Source organism: Salvelinus fontinalis, unplaced genomic scaffold (genome assembly GCF_029448725.1).
Source record: "Salvelinus fontinalis isolate EN_2023a unplaced genomic scaffold, ASM2944872v1 scaffold_0045, whole genome shotgun sequence".
NCBI lineage: Eukaryota > Metazoa > Chordata > Actinopteri > Salmoniformes > Salmonidae > Salvelinus > Salvelinus fontinalis.
In genome coordinates, this window is record NW_026600254.1 from 348,975 (window position 1) to 369,319 (window position 20,345).

General features: G+C 49.7%; 1 protein-coding gene and 1 long non-coding RNA gene across 4 annotated transcripts in view; both read left to right on the forward strand.

Moving 5' to 3' along the window:
• LOC129842517 (ubiquitin-conjugating enzyme E2 D2-like) overlaps positions 1–20,345 on the forward strand; it is a 39,565-nt gene that overhangs the window by 14,657 nt on the left and 4,563 nt on the right. Inside the window, exons 5-6 of the mRNA XM_055911095.1 lie at positions 3,744–3,849; positions 5,384–5,477. Of these exons, the coding sequence (XP_055767070.1) occupies positions 3,744–3,849; positions 5,384–5,477 (200 nt within the window). The remainder of the gene's footprint in view (positions 1–3,743; positions 3,850–5,383; positions 5,478–20,345) is intronic.
• LOC129842519 (uncharacterized) lies at positions 5,484–20,214 on the forward strand. Of its 3 annotated transcripts, none has more exons than XR_008757615.1 (3): positions 5,484–17,015; positions 17,051–19,063; positions 19,342–20,214. It is a non-coding gene; the product is annotated as an uncharacterized LOC129842519 (long non-coding RNA). The 3 variants fall into 3 exon arrangements; XR_008757614.1 differs by having other exon boundaries at positions 17,051–18,684; positions 18,959–20,214; XR_008757613.1 differs by having other exon boundaries at positions 17,051–17,330; positions 17,366–20,214.

The window sequence follows — 20,345 nt, forward strand, 5'->3', positions numbered from 1 at the left end:
GAGGGGGGATTTACTAGTTAATGTTGTGGTAGGAGGGGTGATTTCTAGTTTAATGTGGTGTGGTAGGAGGGGTGATTTACTAGTTAATGTGGTGGTAGAGGGGTGGGATTTCTAGGTTAATGTTGGTGGTAGGAGGGGTGATTTACAAGTTAAAGTGTGGGGTAGGAGGGGTGATTTACTAGTTAATGTGGTGGGGTAGGAGGGGTGATTTACTAGTATGTGGTGGGTAGGAGGGGGTGATTACTAGTTAATGTGGTGGGGTAGGGGAGGGGTGATTTACTAGTTAATGTGGTGGTAGGAGGGGTGATTTACTAGTTAATGTGGTGGTAGGAGGGGTTGATTTACTAGTTAATGTGGTGGGGTAGGAGGGGTGATTTATTAGTTAATGTGGTGTGGTAGGAGGGGTGATTTACTAGTTAATGTGGTGGTAGGAGGGGTGATTTACTAAGTTAATGTTAGGAGGGGTGATTTACTAGTTAATGTGGGGTAGGAGGGGTGATTTACTAGTTAATGTGGTGGGGTAGGAGGGGTGATTTACTAGTTAATGTGGTGGGGTAGGAGGGGTGATTTACTAGTTAATGTGGTGGTAGGAGGGGTGATTTACTAGTTAATGTGGTGGTAGGAGGGGTGATTTACTAGTTAATGTGGTGGGGTAGGAGGGGTGATTTACTAGTTAATGTGGTGGGGTAGGAGGGGTGATTTACTAGTTAATGTGGTGGGGTAGGAGGGGTGATTTTACTAGTTATGTGGGGTAGGAGGGGTGATTTACTAGTTAATGTGGTGGGTAGGAGGGGTGATTTACTAGTTAATGTGGTGGGGTAGGAGGGGTGATTTACTAGTTAATGTGGTGGGGTAGGAGGGGTGATTTACTATGTTAATGTGGTGGGGTAGGAGGGGTGATTTACTAGTTAATGTGGTGGTAGGAGGGGTGATTTACTAGTTAATGTGGTGGGGTAGGAGGGGTGATTTACTAGTTAATGTGGTGGTAGGAGGGGTGATTTACTAGTTAATGTGTGGGTAGGAGGGGTGATTTACTAGTTAATGTTGGTGGGGTAGGAGGGGTGATTTACTAGTTAATGTGGTTGGGTAGGAGGGGTGATTTACTAGTTAATGTGGTGGGGTAGGAGGGGTGATTTACTAGTTAATGTGGTGGGGTAGGAGGGGTGATTTACTAGTTAATGTGGTGGGGTAGGAGGGGTGATTTACTAGTTAATGTGGTGGGGTAGGAGGGGTGATTTACTAGTTAATGTGGGAGGTAGGAGGGGTGATTAACTAGTTAATGTGGTGGTAGGAGGGGTGATATACTAGTAAATGTGGTGGGTAGGCGGGGTGATTTCCTAGTTAATGATGGGGGATACTAGAATGTAGGAGGGGTGATTTACTAGTTAATGTGGTGGGTAGGAGGGGTGATTTACTAGTTAATGTGGTGGGGTAGGAGGGGTGATTTACTAGTTAATGTGGTTGGGGTAGGAGGGGTGATTTACTAGTTACTGTGGTGGGGTAGGAGGGGTGATTTACTAGTTAATGTGGTGGGTAGGAGGGGTGATTTACTAGTTAATGTGGTGGGGTAGGAGGGGTGATTTACTAGTTAATGTGGTGGGGTAGGAGGGGTGATTTACTAGTTAATGTGGTGGTGGTAGGAGGGGTGATTTACTAGTTAATGTGGTTGGGGTAGGAGGGGTGATTTACTAGTTAATGTGGTGGTAGGAGGGGTGATTTACTAGTTAATGTGTGTGGTAGGAGGGGTGATTTACTAGTTAATGTGGTGGGGTAGGAGGGGTGATTTACTAGATAATGTGGTGGGGTAGGAGGGGTGATTTACTAGTTAATGTGGTGGGGTAGGAGGGGTGATTTACTAGTTAATGTGGTGGGGTAGGAGGGGTGATTTACTAGTTAATGTGGTGGGGTAGGAGGGGTGATTTACTAGTTAATGTGGTGGGGTAGGAGGGGTGATTTACTAGTTAATGTGGTGGGGTAGGAGGGGTGATGTACTAGTTAATGTGGTGGGGTAGGAGGGGTGATTTACTAGTTAATGTGGTGGGGTAGGAGGGGTGATTTACTAGTTAATGTGGTGGGGTAGGAGGGGTGATTTACTAGTTAATGTGGTGGGGTAGGAGGGGTGATTTACTAGTTAATGTGGTGGGGTAGGAGGGGTGATTTACTAGTTAATGTGGTGGGGTAGGAGGGGTGATTTACTAGTTAATGTGGTGGGGTAGGAGGGGTGATTTACTAGTTAATGTGGTGGGGTAGGAGGGGTGATTTACTAGTTAATGTGGTGGGGTAGGAGGGGTGATTTACTAGTTAATGTGGTGGGGTAGGAGGGGTGATTTACTAGTTAATGTGGTGGGGTAGGAGGGGTGATTTACTAGTTAATGTGGTGGGGTAGGAGGGGTGATTTACTAGTTAATGTGGTGGGGTAGGAGGGGTGATTTACTAGTTAATGTTGTGGTAGGAGGGGTGATTTACTAGTTAATGTGGTGGTAGGAGGGGTGATTTACTAGTTAATGTGGTGGGGTAGGAGGGGTGATTTACTAGTTAATGTGGTGGGGTAGGAGGGGTGATTTACTAGTTAATGTGGTGGGGTAGGAGGGGTGATTTACTAGTTAATGTGGTGGGGTAGGAGGGGTGATTTACTAGTTAATGTGGTGGGGTAGGAGGGGTGATTTACTAGTTAATGTGGTGGGGTAGGAGGGGTGATTTACTAGTTAATGTGGTGGGGTAGGAGGGGTGATTTACTAGTTAATGTGGTGGGGTAGGAGGGGTGATTTACTAGTTAATGTGGTGGGGTAGGAGGGGTGATTTACTAGTTAATGTGGTGGGGTAGGAGGGGTGATTTACTAGTTAATGTGGTGGGGTAGGAGGGGTGATTTACTAGTTAATGTGGTGGGTAGGAGGGGTGATTTACTAGTTAATGTGGTGGTAGGAGGGGTGATTTACTAGTTAATGTGGTGGGGTAGGAGGGGTGATTTACTAGTTAATGTGGTGGGGTAGGAGGGGTGATTTACTAGTTAATGTGGTGGGGTAGGAGGGGTGATTTACTAGTTAATGTGGTGGGGTAGGAGGGGTGATTTACTAGTTAATGTGGTGGGGTAGGAGGGGTGATTTACTAGTTAATGTGGTGGGGTAGGAGGGGTGATTTACTAGTTAATGTGGTGGTAGGAGGGGTGATTTACTAGTTAATGTGGTGGTAGGAGGGGTGATTTACTAGTTAATGTTGTGGTAGGAGGGGTGATTTACTAGTTAATGTGGTGGGGTAGGAGGGGTGATTTACTAGTTAATGTGGTGGGGTAGGAGGGGTGATTTACTAGTTAATGTGGTGGGGTAGGAGGGGTGATTTACTAGTTAATGTGGTGGGGTAGGAGGGGTGATTTACTAGTTAATGTTGTGGTAGGAGGGGTGATTTACTAGTTAATGTGGTGGGGTAGGAGGGGTGATTTACTAGTTAATGTGGTGGGGTAGGAGGGGTGATTTACTAGTTAATGTGGTGGGGTAGGAGGGGTGATTTACTAGTTAATTTGGCGGGGTAGGAGGGGTGATTTACTAGTTAATGTGGTGGGGTAGGAGGGGTGATTTACTAGTTAATGTGGTGGGGTAGGAGGGGTGATTTACTAGTTAATGTGGTGGGGTAGGAGGGGTGATTTACTAGTTAATGTTTTGTTGAATTAATATTTTTCTCTGTCTCCGTCTCTCTCTCTGTCTCTTGTTCTCCTCTCTCTCTGTCTCTCTCTCTCTTTCTCTCCCAGTTAGCGTTTACCACAAGAATTTACCACCCCAATATTAACAGTAACGGCAGTATCTGTCTGGATATTCTCAGATCACAGTGGTCGCCGGCTTTAACTATTTCTAAAGGTGAGTTAGGCCTACTCTGTTGACGGACAGATCCACTGAAGGTGCATTATGGGGCAGTTTACCGGACACAGATTAAGCCTAGTCCCGGACTACAAAGTCATTTCAAGAGAGATTCTGGAGATGTTTTCTACCATTTTTAATGTGCCTCTGTGTATGTATCATAAGGATCAGACATTACTACGTCACATGGCCTAGATGTCTATGTGAGAGTCGTCTGTAGCGGGGATCCAATATAGATCCACATAGATGTCTATGTGAGAGTCGTCTGTAGTGGGGATCCAATATAGATCCACATAGATGTCTATGTGAGAGTCGTCTGTAGTGGGGATCCAATATAGATCCACATAGATGTCTATGTGAGAGTCGTCTGTAGTGGGGATCCAATATAGATCCACATAGATGTCTATGTGAGAGTCGTCTGTAGTGGGGATCCAATATAGATCCACATAGATGTCTGTGAGAGTCGTCCTGTAGTGGGGATCCAATATAGATCCACATAGATGTCTGTGAGAGTCGTCCTGTAGTGGGGATCCAATATAGATCCACATAGATGTCTATGTGAGAGTCGTCCTGTAGTGGGGATCCAATATAGATCCACATAGATGTCTATGTGAGAGTCGTCCTGTAGTGGGGATCCAATATAGATCCACCTAGATGTCTATGTGAGAGTCGTCTGTAGTGGGGATCCAATATAGATCCACATAGATGTCTATGTGAGAGTCGTCCTGTAGTGGGGATCCAATATAGATCCACATAGATGTCTATGTGAGAGTCGTCTGTAGAGGGGATCCAATATAGATCCACATAGATGTCTATGTGAGAGTCGTCTGTAGTGGGGATCCAATATAGATCCACATAGATGTCTGTGAGAGTCGTCCTGTAGTGGGGATCCAATATAGATCCACATAGATGTCTATGTGAGAGTCGTCCTGTAGTGGGGATCCAATATAGATCCACATAGATGTCTATGTGAGAGTCGTCTGTAGTGGGGATCCAATATAGATCCACATAGATGTCTATGTGAGAGTCGTCTGTAGTGGGGATCCAATATAGATCCACATAGATGTCTATGTGAGAGTCGTCCTGTAGTGGGGATCCAATATAGATCCACATAGATGTCTATGTGAGAGTCGTCCTGTAGTGGGGATCCAATATAGATCCACATAGATGTCTATGTGAGAGTCGTCCTGTAGTGGGGATCCAATATAGATCCACATAGATGTCTATGTGAGAGTCGTCTGTAGTGGGGATCCAATATAGATCCACATAGATGTCTATGTGAGAGTCGTCCTGTAGTGGGGATCCAATATAGATCCACATAGATGTCTATGTGAGAGTCGTCCTGTAGTGGGGATCCAATATAGATCCACATAGATGTCTATGTGAGAGTCGTCCTGTAGTGGGGATCCAATATAGATCCACATAGATGTCTATGTGAGAGTCGTCCTGTAGTGGGGATCCAACCCATGGCTCCTGTTCCCAGTTACACAACAGAGAAACGGGTTGTAACTCTTGTACCTGTCTTCCTCCGCAGTTCTGCTCTCCATTTGCTCCCTCTTATGTGACCCCAACCCAGACGACCCTCTAGTACCAGAGATTGCACGCATCTATAAAACAGATAGTGACAAGTAAGTATCCTGTACTGCTGTCTCAAACAAAAATATGTATTTTCATCAAGTTTTGATCACTGGGAAGTTGCTAAACATGTTGCTGTTTGCTTTCAGTCGGGGACCGGTACACACGATCATGGTCTACAGCCGAGACAAAGCAGGATAATGCCCCGTGTCTCTCATAGCGGAATAATGCCCCGTGTCTCTCAAAGCAGGATAATGCCCCGTGTCTCTCAAAGCAGGATAATGCCCCGTGTCTCTCTCAAAGCAGGATAATGCCCCGTGTCTCTCAAAGCAGGATAATGCCCCGTGTCTCTCTCATAGCGGAATAATGCCCCGCGTCTCTCAAAGCAGGATAATGCCCCGTGTCTCTCATAGCAGAATAATGCCCCGTGTCTCTCTCAAAGCAGAATAATGCCCCGTGTCTCTCTCAAAGCAGGATAATGCCCCGTGTCTCTCAAAGCAGGATAATGCCCCCGTCTCTCTCAAAGCGGAATAATGCCCCGTGTCTCTCAAAGCAGGATAATGCCCCCGTCTCTCTCAAAGCGGAATAATGCCCCGTGTCTCTCAAAGCGGAATAATGCCCCGTGTCTCTCATAGCAGAATAATGCCCCGTGTCTCTCTCTCTCTCAAAGCAGAATAATGCCCCGTGTCTCTCTCTCAAAGCAGGATAATGCCCCGTGTCTCTCAAAGCAGGATAATGCCCCGTGTCTCTCAAAGCGGAATAATGCCCCGTGTCTCTCAAAGCGGAATAATGCCCCGTGTCTCTCTCAGCGGAATAATGCCCCGTGTCTCTCTCTCTCTCTCAAAGCAGAATAATGCCCCGCGTCTCTCTCTCAAAGCAGGATAATGCCCCGTGTCTCTCAAAGCGGAATAATGCCCCGTGTCTCTCAAAGCGGAATAATGCCCCGTGTCTCTCAAAGCGGAATAATGCCCCGTGTCTCTCAAAGCGGAATAATGCCCCGTGTCTCTCAAAGCGGAATAATGCCCCGTGTCTCTCAAAACAGGATAATGCCCCGTGTCTCTCAAAACAGGATAATGCCCCGTGTCTCTCAAAGCAGAATAATGCCCCGTGTCTCTCAAAGCAGAATAATGCCCCGTGTCTCTCAAAGCAGAATAATGCCCCGTGTCTCTCAAAGCAGAATAATGCCCCGTGTCTCTCTCATAGCGGAATAATGCCCCGTGTCTCTCTCATAGCGGAATAATGCCCCGTGTCTCTCAAAGCAGGATAATGCCCCGTGTCTCTCTCAAAGCGGAATAATGCCCCGCGTCTCTCAAAGCAGGATAATGCCCCGTGTCTCTCATAGCAGAATAATGCCCCATGTCTCTCTCAAAGCAGAATAATGCCCCGTGTCTCTCTCAAAGCAGGATAATGCCCCGTGTCTCTCAAAGCAGGATAATGCCCCCGTCTCTCTCAAAGCGGAATAATGCCCCGTGTCTCTCAAAGCAGGATAATGCCCCCGTCTCTCTCAAAGCGGAATAATGCCCCGTGTCTCTCAAAGCGGAATAATGCCCCGTGTCTCTCATAGCAGAATAATGCCCCGTGTCTCTCTCTCTCTCAAAGCAGAATAATGCCCCGTGTCTCTCTCTCAAAGCAGGATAATGCCCCGTGTCTCTCAAAGCGGAATAATGCCCCGTGTCTCTCAAAGCGGAATAATGCCCCGTGTCTCTCAAAGCGGAATAATGCCCCGTGTCTCTCTCAGCGGAATAATGCCCCGTGTCTCTCTCTCTCTCTCAAAGCAGAATAATGCCCCGCGTCTCTCTCTCAAAGCAGGATAATGCCCCGTGTCTCTCAAAGCGGAATAATGCCCCGTGTCTCTCAAAGCGGAATAATGCCCCGTGTCTCTCAAAGCGGAATAATGCCCCGTGTCTCTCAAAACAGGATAATGCCCCGTGTCTCTCAAAACAGGATAATGCCCCGTGTCTCTCAAAGCAGAATAATGCCCCGTGTCTCTCAAAGCAGAATAATGCCCCGTGTCTCTCAAAGCAGAATAATGCCCCGTGTCTCTCAAAGCGGAATAATGCCCCGTGTCTCTCAAAGCGGAATAATGCCCCGTGTCTCTCAAAGCGGAATAATGCCCCGTGTCTCTCAAAGCGGAATAATGCCCCGTGTCTCTCAAAGCGGAATAATGCCCCGTGTCTCTCTCATAGCGGAATAATGCCCCGTGTCTCTCTCATAGCAGAATAATGCCCCGTGTCTCTCTCTCATAGCAGAATAATGCCCCGTGTCTCTCAAAGCAGAATAATGCCCCGTGTCTCTCAAAGCAGAATAATGCCCCGTGTCTCTCAAAGCGGAATAATGCCCCGTGTCTCTCTCTCATAGCAGAATAATGCCCCGTGTCTCTCAAAGCAGAATAAAGCCCCGTCTCTCTCAAAGCAGGATAATCCCCCGTGTCTCTCAAAGCAGGATAATGCCCCGTGTCTCTCATAGCAGAATAATGCCCCGTGTGTCTCAAAGCAGGATAATGTCCCGTGTGTCTCAAAGCAGGATAATGTCCCGTGTGTCTCAAAGCAGAATAATGCCCCGTGTCTCTCAAAGCAGAATAATGCCCCGTGTCTCTCAAAGCAGAATAATGCCCCGTGTCTCTCAAAGCAGAATAATGCCCCGTGTCTCTCAAAGCGGAATAATGCCCCGTGTCTCTCAAAGCGGAATAATGCCCCGTGTCTCTCAAAGCGGAATAATGCCCCGTGTCTCTCTCTCAAAGCGGAATAATGCCCCGTGTCTCTCTCTCTCTCAGCGGAATAATGCCCCGTGTCTCTCTCTCAAAGCGGAATAATGCCCCGTGTCTCTCTCTCAAAGCGGAATAATGCCCCGTGTCTCTCTCTCAAAGCGGAATAATGCCCCGTGTCTCTCTCTCAAAGCGGAATAATGCCCCGTGTCTCTCTCTCAAAGCGGAATAATGCCCCGTGTCTCTCTCTCAAAGCGGAATAATGCCCTGTGTCTCTCTCTCAAAGCGGAATAATGCCCCGTCTCTCTCTCAAAGCGGAATAATGCCCCGTCTCTCTCTCAAAGCGGAATAATGCCCCGTCTCTCTCTCAAAGCGGAATAATGCCCCGTGTCTCTCTCTCTCAAAGCGGAATAATGCCCCGTGTCTCTCTCTCTCAAAGCGGAATAATGCCCCGTGTCTCTCTCTCTCTCAGCGGAATAATGCCCCGTGTCTCTCTCAAAGCGGAATAATGCCCCGTGTCTCTCTCTCAAAGCGGAATAATGCCCCGTGTCTCTCTCTCAAAGCGGAATAATGCCCCGTGTCTCTCTCTCAAAGCGGAATAATGCCCCGTGTCTCTCTCTCTCAAAGCGGAATAATGCCCCGTGTCTCTCAAAGCGGAATAATGCCCCGTGTCTCTCTCAAAGCGGAATAATGCCCCGTGTCTCTCTCAAAGCGGGATAATGTCCCGTGTCTCTCTCAAAGCAGGATAATGTCCCGTGTCTCTCATAGCAGAATAATGTCCCGTGTCTCTCAAAACAGGATAATGCCCCGTGTCTCTCAAAGAAGGATAATGCCCCGTCTCTCTCAAAGCGGAATAATGCCCCGTCTCTCTCAAAGCGGAATAATGCCCCGTCTCTCTCAAAGCGGAATAATGCCCAGTGTCTCTCTCAAAGCGGAATAATGCCCAGTGTCTCTCTCTCAAAGCGGAATAATGCCCAGTGTCTCTCTCTCAAAGCGGAATAATGCCCCGTGTCTCTCTCTCTCAGCGGAATAATGCCCCGTGTCTCTCTCTCAAAGCGGAATAATGCCCCGTGTCTCTCTCTCAGCGGAATAATGCCCCGTGTCTCTCTCTCAAAGCGGAATAATGCCCCGTGTCTCTCTCTCTCAGCGGAATAATGCCCCGTGTCTCTCTCTCTCAGCGGAATAATGCCCCGTGTCTCTCTCTCTCAGCGGAATAATGCCCCGTGTCTCTCTCTCTCAGCGGAATAATGCCCCGTGTCTCTCTCTCTCTCAAAGCGGAATAATGCCCCGTGTCTCTCTCTCTCAAAGCGGAATAATGCCCCGTGTCTCTCTCTCTCAGCGGAATAATGCCCCGTGTCTCTCTCTCTCAGCGGAATAATGCCCCGTGTCTCTCTCTCTCAAAGCGGAATAATGCCCCGTGTCTCTCTCTCTCAAAGCGGAATAATGCCCCGTGTCTCTCTCTCTCAAAGCGGAATAATGCCCCGTGTCTCTCTCTCAAAGCGGAATAATGCCCCGTGTCTCTCTCTCAAAGCGGAATAATGCCCCGTGTCTCTCTCTCAAAGCGGAATAATGCCCCGTGTCTCTCTCTCAAAGCGGAATAATGCCCCGTGTCTCTCAAAGCGGAATAATGCCCCGTGTCTCTCTCAGCGGAATAATGCCCCGTGTCTCTCTCTCTCTCTCAAAGCAGAATAATGCCCCGCGTCTCTCTCTCAAAGCAGGATAATGCCCCGTGTCTCTCAAAGCGGAATAATGCCCCGTGTCTCTCAAAGCGGAATAATGCCCCGTGTCTCTCAAAGCGGAATAATGCCCCGTGTCTCTCAAAACAGGATAATGCCCCGTGTCTCTCAAAACAGGATAATGCCCCGTGTCTCTCAAAGCAGAATAATGCCCCGTGTCTCTCAAAGCAGAATAATGCCCCGTGTCTCTCAAAGCAGAATAATGCCCCGTGTCTCTCAAAGCAGAATAATGCCCCGTGTCTCTCAAAGCGGAATAATGCCCCGTGTCTCTCAAAGCGGAATAATGCCCCGTGTCTCTCAAAGCGGAATAATGCCCCGTGTCTCTCAAAGCGGAATAATGCCCCGTGTCTCTCTCAAAGCGGAATAATGCCCCGTGTCTCTCTCAAAGCGGAATAATGCCCCGTGTCTCTCTCTCTCAAAGCGGAATAATGCCCCGTGTCTCTCTCTCTCAAAGCGGAATAATGCCCCGTGTCTCTCTCTCTCAAAGCGGAATAATGCCCCGTGTCTCTCTCTCTCTCAGCGGAATAATGCCCCGTGTCTCTCTCAAAGCGGAATAATGCCCCGTGTCTCTCTCTCAAAGCGGAATAATGCCCCGTGTCTCTCTCTCAAAGCGGAATAATGCCCCGTGTCTCTCTCTCAAAGCGGAATAATGCCCCGTGTCTCTCTCTCAAAGCGGAATAATGCCCCGTGTCTCTCAAAGCGGAATAATGCCCCGTGTCTCTCTCAAAGCGGAATAATGCCCCGTGTCTCTCTCAAAGCGGGATAATGTCCCGTGTCTCTCTCAAAGCAGGATAATGTCCCGTGTCTCTCATAGCAGAATAATGTCCCGTGTCTCTCAAAACAGGATAATGCCCCGTGTCTCTCAAAGAAGGATAATGCCCCGTCTCTCTCAAAGCGGAATAATGCCCCGTCTCTCTCAAAGCGGAATAATGCCCCGTCTCTCTCAAAGCGGAATAATGCCCAGTGTCTCTCTCAAAGCGGAATAATGCCCAGTGTCTCTCTCTCAAAGCGGAATAATGCCCAGTGTCTCTCTCTCAAAGCGGAATAATGCCCCGTGTCTCTCTCAGCGGAATAATGCCCCGTGTCTCTCTCTCAAAGCGGAATAATGCCCCGTGTCTCTCTCTCAGCGGAATAATGCCCCGTGTCTCTCTCTCAAAGCGGAATAATGCCCCGTGTCTCTCTCTCTCAGCGGAATAATGCCCCGTGTCTCTCTCTCTCAGCGGAATAATGCCCCGTGTCTCTCTCTCTCAGCGGAATAATGCCCCGTGTCTCTCTCTCTCAGCGGAATAATGCCCCGTGTCTCTCTCTCTCTCAAAGCGGAATAATGCCCCGTGTCTCTCTCTCTCAAAGCGGAATAATGCCCCGTGTCTCTCTCTCTCAGCGGAATAATGCCCCGTGTCTCTCTCTCTCAGCGGAATAATGCCCCGTGTCTCTCTCTCTCAAAGCGGAATAATGCCCCGTGTCTCTCTCTCTCAAAGCGGAATAATGCCCCGTGTCTCTCTCTCTCAAAGCGGAATAATGCCCCGTGTCTCTCTCTCAAAGCGGAATAATGCCCCGTGTCTCTCTCTCAAAGCGGAATAATGCCCCGTGTCTCTCTCTCAAAGCGGAATAATGCCCCGTGTCTCTCTCTCAAAGCGGAATAATGCCCCGTGTCTCTCAAAGCGGAATAATGCCCCGTGTCTCTCTCAGCGGAATAATGCCCCGTGTCTCTCTCTCTCTCTCAAAGCAGAATAATGCCCCGCGTCTCTCTCTCAAAGCAGGATAATGCCCCGTGTCTCTCAAAGCGGAATAATGCCCCGTGTCTCTCAAAGCGGAATAATGCCCCGTGTCTCTCAAAGCGGAATAATGCCCCGTGTCTCTCAAAACAGGATAATGCCCCGTGTCTCTCAAAACAGGATAATGCCCCGTGTCTCTCAAAGCAGAATAATGCCCCGTGTCTCTCAAAGCAGAATAATGCCCCGTGTCTCTCAAAGCAGAATAATGCCCCGTGTCTCTCAAAGCAGAATAATGCCCCGTGTCTCTCAAAGCGGAATAATGCCCCGTGTCTCTCAAAGAGGAATAATGCCCCGTGTCTCTCAAAGCGGAATAATGCCCCGTGTCTCTCAAAGCGGAATAATGCCCCGTGTCTCTCTCATAGCGGAATAATGCCCCGTGTCTCTCTCATAGCAGAATAATGCCCCGTGTCTCTCTCTCATAGCAGAATAATGCCCCGTGTCTCTCAAAGCAGAATAATGCCCCGTGTCTCTCAAAGCAGAATAATGCCCCGTGTCTCTCAAAGCGGAATAATGCCCCGTGTCTCTCTCTCATAGCAGAATAATGCCCCGTGTCTCTCAAAGCAGAATAAAGCCCCGTCTCTCTCAAAGCAGGATAATCCCCCGTGTCTCTCAAAGCAGGATAATGCCCCGTGTCTCTCATAGCAGAATAATGCCCCGTGTGTCTCAAAGCAGGATAATGTCCCGTGTGTCTCAAAGCAGGATAATGTCCCGTGTGTCTCAAAGCAGAATAATGCCCCGTGTCTCTCAAAGCAGAATAATGCCCCGTGTCTCTCAAAGCAGAATAATGCCCCGTGTCTCTCAAAGCAGAATAATGCCCCGTGTCTCTCAAAGCGGAATAATGCCCCGTGTCTCTCAAAGCGGAATAATGCCCTGTGTCTCTCAAAGCGGAATAATGCCCCGTGTCTCTCTCTCAAAGCGGAATAATGCCCCGTGTCTCTCTCTCTCTCAGCGGAATAATGCCCCGTGTCTCTCTCTCAAAGCGGAATAATGCCCCGTGTCTCTCTCTCAAAGCGGAATAATGCCCCGTGTCTCTCTCTCAAAGCGGAATAATGCCCCGTGTCTCTCTCTCAAAGCGGAATAATGCCCCGTGTCTCTCTCTCAAAGCGGAATAATGCCCCGTGTCTCTCTCTCAAAGCGGAATAATGCCCCGTGTCTCTCTCTCAAAGCGGAATAATGCCCCGTCTCTCTCTCAAAGCGGAATAATGCCCCGTCTCTCTCTCAAAGCGGAATAATGCCCCGTCTCTCTCTCAAAGCGGAATAATGCCCCGTGTCTCTCTCTCTCAAAGCGGAATAATGCCCCGTGTCTCTCTCTCTCAAAGCGGAATAATGCCCCGTGTCTCTCTCTCTCTCAGCGGAATAATGCCCCGTGTCTCTCTCAAAGCGGAATAATGCCCCGTGTCTCTCTCTCAAAGCGGAATAATGCCCCGTGTCTCTCTCTCAAAGCGGAATAATGCCCCGTGTCTCTCTCTCAAAGCGGAATAATGCCCCGTGTCTCTCTCTCAAAGCGGAATAATGCCCCGTGTCTCTCAAAGCGGAATAATGCCCCGTGTCTCTCTCAAAGCGGAATAATGCCCCGTGTCTCTCTCAAAGCGGGATAATGTCCCGTGTCTCTCTCAAAGCAGGATAATGTCCCGTGTCTCTCATAGCAGAATAATGTCCCGTGTCTCTCAAAACAGGATAATGCCCCGTGTCTCTCAAAGAAGGATAATGCCCCGTCTCTCTCAAAGCGGAATAATGCCCCGTCTCTCTCAAAGCGGAATAATGCCCCGTCTCTCTCAAAGCGGAATAATGCCCAGTGTCTCTCTCAAAGCGGAATAATGCCCAGTGTCTCTCTCTCAAAGCGGAATAATGCCCAGTGTCTCTCTCTCAAAGCGGAATAATGCCCCGTGTCTCTCTCTCTCAGCGGAATAATGCCCCGTGTCTCTCTCTCAAAGCGGAATAATGCCCCGTGTCTCTCTCTCAGCGGAATAATGCCCCGTGTCTCTCTCTCAAAGCGGAATAATGCCCCGTGTCTCTCTCTCTCAGCGGAATAATGCCCCGTGTCTCTCTCTCTCAGCGGAATAATGCCCCGTGTCTCTCTCTCTCAGCGGAATAATGCCCCGTGTCTCTCTCTCTCAGCGGAATAATGCCCCGTGTCTCTCTCTCTCTCAAAGCGGAATAATGCCCCGTGTCTCTCTCTCTCAAAGCGGAATAATGCCCCGTGTCTCTCTCTCTCAGCGGAATAATGCCCCGTGTCTCTCTCTCTCAAAGCGGAATAATGCCCCGTGTCTCTCTCTCTCAAAGCGGAATAATGCCCCGTGTCTCTCTCTCTCAAAGCGGAATAATGCCCCGTGTCTCTCTCTCTCAAAGCGGAATAATGCCCCGTGTCTCTCTCTCAAAGCGGAATAATGCCCCGTGTCTCTCTCTCAAAGCGGAATAATGCCCCGTGTCTCTCTCTCAAAGCGGAATAATGCCCCGTGTCTCTCTCTCAAAGCGGAATAATGCCCCGTGTCTCTCTCTCTCTCAGCGGAATAATGCCCCGTGTCTCTCTCTCAAAGCGGAATAATGCCCCGTGTCTCTCTCAAAGCGGAATAATGCCCCGTGTCTCTCTCTCTCAAAGCGGAATAATGCCCCGTGTCTCTCTCTCTCTCAGCGGAATAATGCCCCGTGTCTCTCTCTCAAAGCGGAATAATGCCCCGTGTCTCTCTCAAAGCGGAATAATGCCCCGTGTCTCTCTCTCTCAAAGCGGAATAATGCCCCGTGTCTCTCTCTCTCAAAGCGGAATAATGCCCCGTGTCTCTCTCTCTCTCAGCGGAATAATGCCCCGTGTCTCTCTCTCAAAGCGGAATAATGCCCCGTGTCTCTCTCTCAAAGCGGAATAATGCCCCGTGTCTCTCTCTCAAAGCGGAATAATGCCCCGTGTCTCTCTCTCTCAGCGGAATAATGCCCCGTGTCTCTCTCTCAAAGCGGAATAATGCCCCGTGTCTCTCTCTCTCAAAGCGGAATAATGCCCCGTGTCTCTCTTTCTCAAAGCGGAATAATGCCCCGTGTCTCTCTTTCTCAAAGCGGAATAATGCCCCGTGTCTCTCTTTCTCAAAGCGGAATAATGCCCCGTGTCTCTCTTTCTCAAAGCGGAATAATGCCCCGTGTCTCTCTTTCTCAAAGCGGAATAATGCCCCGTGTCTCTCTCTCAAAGCGGAATAATGCCCCGTGTCTCTCTCTCAAAGCGGAATAATGCCCCGTGTCTCTCTCTCAAAGCGGAATAATGCCCCGTGTCTCTCTCTCAAAGCGGAATAATGCCCCGTGTCTCTCTCTCAAAGCGGAATAATGCCCCGTGTCTCTCTCTCAAAGCGGAATAATGCCCCGTGTCTGTGGAGAGGAGGTTGTTGTGTGACTGTCTATGTTTATGGCAGCATGTAGTCCTCACTCAGGGCTGTGTGTATGGCAGCATGTAGTCCTCACTCAGGGCTGTGTTTATGGCAGCATGTAGTCCTCACTCAGGGCTGTGTTTATGGCAGCATGTAGTCCTCACTCAGGGCTGTGTTTATGGCAGCATGTAGTCCTCACTCAGGGCTGTGTGTATGGCAGCATGTAGTCCTCACTCAGGGCTGTGTGTATGGCAGCATGTAGTCCTCACTCAGGGCTGTGTGTATGGCAGCATGTAGTCCTCACTCAGGGCTGTGTTTATGGCAGCATCTAGTCCTCACTCAGGGCTGTGTTTATGGCAGCAGGTAGTCCTCACTCAGGGCTGTGTTTATGGCAGCAGGTAGTCCTCACTCAGGGCTGTGTTTATGGCAGCAGGTAGTCCTCACTCAGGGCTGTGTTTATGGCAGCAGGTAGTCCTCTCAGGGCTGTGTTTATGGCAGCAGGTAGTCCTCACTCAGGGCTGTGTTTATGGCAGCATGTCGTCCTCACTCAGGGCTGTGTGTATGGCAGCATGTAGTCCTCACTCAGGGCTGTGTTTATGGCAGCAGGTAGTCCTCACTCAGGGCTGTGTTTATGGCAGCAGGTAGTCCTCACTCAGGGCTGTGTTTATGGCAGCAGGTAGTCCTCACTCAGGGCTGTGTTTATGGCAGCATCTAGTCCTCACTCAGGGCTGTGTGTATGGCAGCAGGTCGTCCTCACTCAGGGCTGTGTTTATGGCAGCAGGTAGTCCTCACTCAGGGCTGTGTGTATGGCAGCAGGTAGTCCTCACTCAGGGCTGTGTTTATGGCAGCATGTAGTCCTCACTCAGGGCTGTGTTTATGGCAGCAGGTAGTCCTCACTCAGGGCTGTGTTTATGGCAGCAGGTAGTCCTCACTCAGGGCTGTGTTTATGGCAGCAGGTAGTCCTCACTCAGGGCTGTGTTTATGGCAGCAGGTAGTCCTCACTCAGGGCTGTGTTTATGGCAGCAGGTAGTCCACTCAGGGCTGTGTTTATGGCAGCAGGTAGTCCTCACTCAGGGCTGTGTTTATGGCAGCAGGTAGTCCTCACTCAGGGCTGTGTTTATGGCAGCAGGTAGTCCACTCAGGGCTGTGTTTATGGCAGCAGGTAGTCCTCACTCAGGGCTGTGTTTATGGCAGCATGTAGTCCTCACTCAGGGCTGTGTTTATGGCAGCATGTAGTCCTCACTCAGGGCTGTGTTTATGGCAGCAGGTAGTCCTCACTCAGGGCTGTGTTTATGGCAGCATGTAGTCCTCTCAGGGCTGTGTTTATGGCAGCATGTAGTCCTCACTCAGGGCTGTGTTTATGGCAGCAGGTAGTCCTCACTCAGGGCTGTGTTTATGGCAGCATGTAGTCCTCACTCAGGGCTGTGTTTATGGCAGCATGTAGTCCTCACTCAGGGCTGTGTTTATGGCAGCAGGTAGTCCTCACTCAGGGCTGTGTTTATGGCAGCAGGTAGTCCTCACTCAGGGCTGTGTTTATGGCAGCAGGTAGTCCTCACTCAGGGCTGTGTTTATGGCAGCATGTAGTCCTCACTCAGGGCTGTGTTTATGGCAGCATGTAGTCCTCACTCAGGGCTGTGTTTATGGCAGCATGTAGTCCTCACTCAGGGCTGTGTTTATGGCAGCAGGTAGTCCACTCAGGGCTGTGTTTATGGCAGCAGGTAGTCCTCACTCAGGGCTGTGTTTATGGCAGCAGGTAGTCCTCACTCAGGGCTGTGTTTATGGCAGCAGGTAGTCCACTCAGGGCTGTGTTTATGGCAGCAGGTAGTCCTCACTCAGGGCTGTGTTTATGGCAGCATGTAGTCCTCACTCAGGGCTGTGTTTATGGCAGCAGGTAGTCCTCACTCAGGGCTGTGTTTATGGCAGCATGTAGTCCTCTCAGGGCTGTGTTTATGGCAGCATGTAGTCCTCACTCAGGGCTGTGTTTATGGCAGCAGGTAGTCCTCACTCAGGGCTGTGTTTATGGCAGCATGTAGTCCTCACTCAGGGCTGTGTTTATGGCAGCAGGTAGTCCTCACTCAGGGCTGTGTTTATGGCAGCATGTAGTCCTCACTCAGGGCTGTGTTTATGGCAGCAGGTAGTCCTCACTCAGGGCTGTGTTTATGGCAGCAGGTAGTCCTCACTCAGGGCTGTGTTTATGGCAGCAGGTAGTCCTCACTCAGGGCTGTGTTTATGGCAGCAGGTAGTCCTCACTCAGGGCTGTGTTTATGGCAGCAGGTAGTCCTCACTCAGGGCTGTGTTTATGGCAGCAGGTAGTCCTCACTCAGGGCTGTGTTTATGGCAGCATGTAGTCCTCACTCAGGGCTGTGTTTATGGCAGCAGGTAGTCCTCACTCAGGGCTGTGTTTATGGCAGCATGTAGTCCTCACTCAGGGCTGTGTTTATGGCAGCAGGTAGTCCTCACTCAGGGCTGTGTTTATGGCAGCATGTCGTCCTCACTCAGGGCTGTGTTTATGGCAGCAGGTAGTCCTCACTCAGGGCTGTGTTTATGGCAGCATGTAGTCCTCACTCAGGGCTGTGTTTATGGCAGCATGTAGTCCTCACTCAGGGCTGTGTTTATGGCAGCATCTAGTCCTCACTCAGGGCTGTGTTTATGGCAGCATCTAGTCCTCACTCAGGGCTGTGTTTATGGCAGCAGGTAGTCCTCACTCAGGGCTGTGTTTATGGCAGCAGGTAGTCCTCACTCAGGGCTGTGTTTATGGCAGCAGGTCGTCCTCACTCAGGGCTGTGTTTATGGCAGCAGGTAGTCCTCACTCAGGGCTGTGTTTATGGCAGCATGTAGTCCTCACTCAGGGCTGTGTTTATGGCAGCAGGTAGTCCTCACTCAGGGCTGTGTTTATGGCAGCAGGTAGTCCTCACTCAGGGCTGTGTTTATGGCAGCAGGTCGTCCTCACTCAGGGCTGTGTTTATGGCAGCAGGTAGTCCTCACTCAGGGCTGTGTGTATGGCAGCATCTAGTCCTCACTCAGGGCTGTGTTTATGGCAGCATGTAGTCCTCTCAGGGCTGTGTTTATGGCAGCATCTAGTCCTCACTCAGGGCTGTGTTTATGGCAGCATGTAGTCCTCACTCAGGGCTGTGTTTATGGCAGCATGTAGTCCTCTCAGGGCTGTGTGTATGGCAGCAGGTAGTCCTCTCAGGGCTGTGTTTATGGCAGCATGTCGTCCTCACTCAGGGCTGTGTTTATGGCAGCAGGTAGTCCTCACTCAGGGCTGTGTTTATGGCAGCATGTCGTCCTCACTCAGGGCTGTGTTTATGGCAGCATGTAGTCCTCACTCAGGGCTGTGTTTATGGCAGCATCTAGTCCTCTCAGGGCTGTGTTTATGGCAGCATGTAGTCCTCAATCAGGGCTGTGTTTATGGCAGCATCTAGTCCTCTCAGGGCTGTGTGTATGGCAGCATGTCGTCCTCACTCAGGGCTGTGTTTATGGCAGCATGTCGTCCTCACTCAGGGCTATGTTTATGGCAGCAGGTAGTCCTCACTCAGGGCTGTGTTTTATGGCAGCATGTAGTCCTCTCAGGGCTGTGTTTATGGCAGCAGGTAGTCCTCACTCAGGGCTGTGTGTATGGCAGCATGTAGTCCTCACTCAGGGCTGTGTTTATGGCAGCATCTAGTCCTCACTCAGGGCTGTGTTTATGGCAGCATGTAGTCCTCACTCAGGGCTGTGTTTATGGCAGCATGTAGTCCTCTCAGGGCTGTGTGTATGGCAGCAGGTAGTCCTCTCAGGGCTGTGTTTATGGCAGCATGTCGTCCTCACTCAGGGCTGTGTTTATGGCAGCAGGTAGTCCTCACTCAGGGCTGTGTTTATGGCAGCATGTCGTCCTCACTCAGGGCTGTGTTTATGGCAGCAGGTAGTCCTCTCAGGGCTGTGTTTATGGCAGCATGTAGTCCTCACTCAGGGCTGTGTTTATGGCAGCAGGTAGTCCTCACTCAGGGCTGTGTTTATGGCAGCATGTAGTCCTCACTCAGGGCTGTGTTTATGGCAGCATGTAGTCCTCACTCAGGGCTGTGTTTATGGCAGCATGTAGTCCTCACTCAGGGCTGTGTGTTTATGGCAGCATGTCGTCCTCACTCAGGGCTGTGTTTATGGCAGCATGTAGTCCTCTCAGGGCTGTGTTTATGGCAGCAGGTCGTCCTCACTCAGGGCTGTGTGTATGGCAGCATGTCGTCCTCACTCAGGGCTGTGTTTATGGCAGCAGGTAGTCCTCACTCAGGGCTGTGTTTATGGCAGCAGGTAGTCCTCTCAGGGCTGTGTTTATGGCAGCAGGTAGTCCTCACTCAGGGCTGTGTTTATGGCAGTAGGTAGTCCTCACTCAGGGCTGTGTTTATGGCAGCATGTAGTCCTCACTCAGGGCTGTGTTTATGGCAGCAGGTAGTCCTCACTCAGGGCTGTGTTTATGGCAGCATGTAGTCCTCACTCAGGGCTGTGTTTATGGCAGCATGTAGTCCTCACTCAGGGCTGTGTTTATGGCAGCAGGTAGTCCTCACTCAGGGCTGTGTTTATGGCAGCAGGTAGTCCTCACTCAGGGCTGTGTTTATGGCAGCAGGTAGTCCTCTCAGGGCTGTGTTTATGGCAGCATGTAGTCCTCACTCAGGGCTGTGTTTATGGCAGCAGGTAGTCCTCACTCAGGGCTGTGTTTATGGCAGCAGGTAGTCCTCACTCAGGGCTGGTCTTCAGCCAACAACTGTCTACCACCGTCCTTGTACGGCTTTACTTTGGTTGTGTGGACAACAAGTTTTTTTCTGTAAACTATAATCTTTTGGGGATTGAGTATGGATATTGGTGAATGTGTTTCTCTGTGCTTATTGTCCAGGCAGTGATTTTAATTTGAGAAGAAAATTGACCTTTAAAAGTTAAGATGTTTGTGATATGCATTGTGAGTGAGGTGTTGATCGTCATCAGGGCCTGTATCCTTAAATTGTCTGACTAAAAGTGCTGATCTAGGATCAGTTTGTCCTTTCACATCATAATTGATGAGATGATATGGACAGGTGGGTTCCTGATCCTAGATCAGCTACTCTGAGACACTATGCGGATACAGGCCCAGATGTTACTGCTCTCTTAAATAATGCTATTCAAATCACATTGTATTTGTCACGTGCGACAAATACAGCAGGTGTAGGTAGACCTTACCGTGAAATGCTTACTTACAGGCCCTTAACCAACAATGCAGTTTTAAATAGAGTTGAGAAAATATTTACAAGACAAACTACAGTAAAAGAATAAGATTAATAATAACCAGGTTATGTACAGGGGGTACTGTTAGTCGAGGTAATATGTACAGGGGGTACAGGTTAGTCGAGGT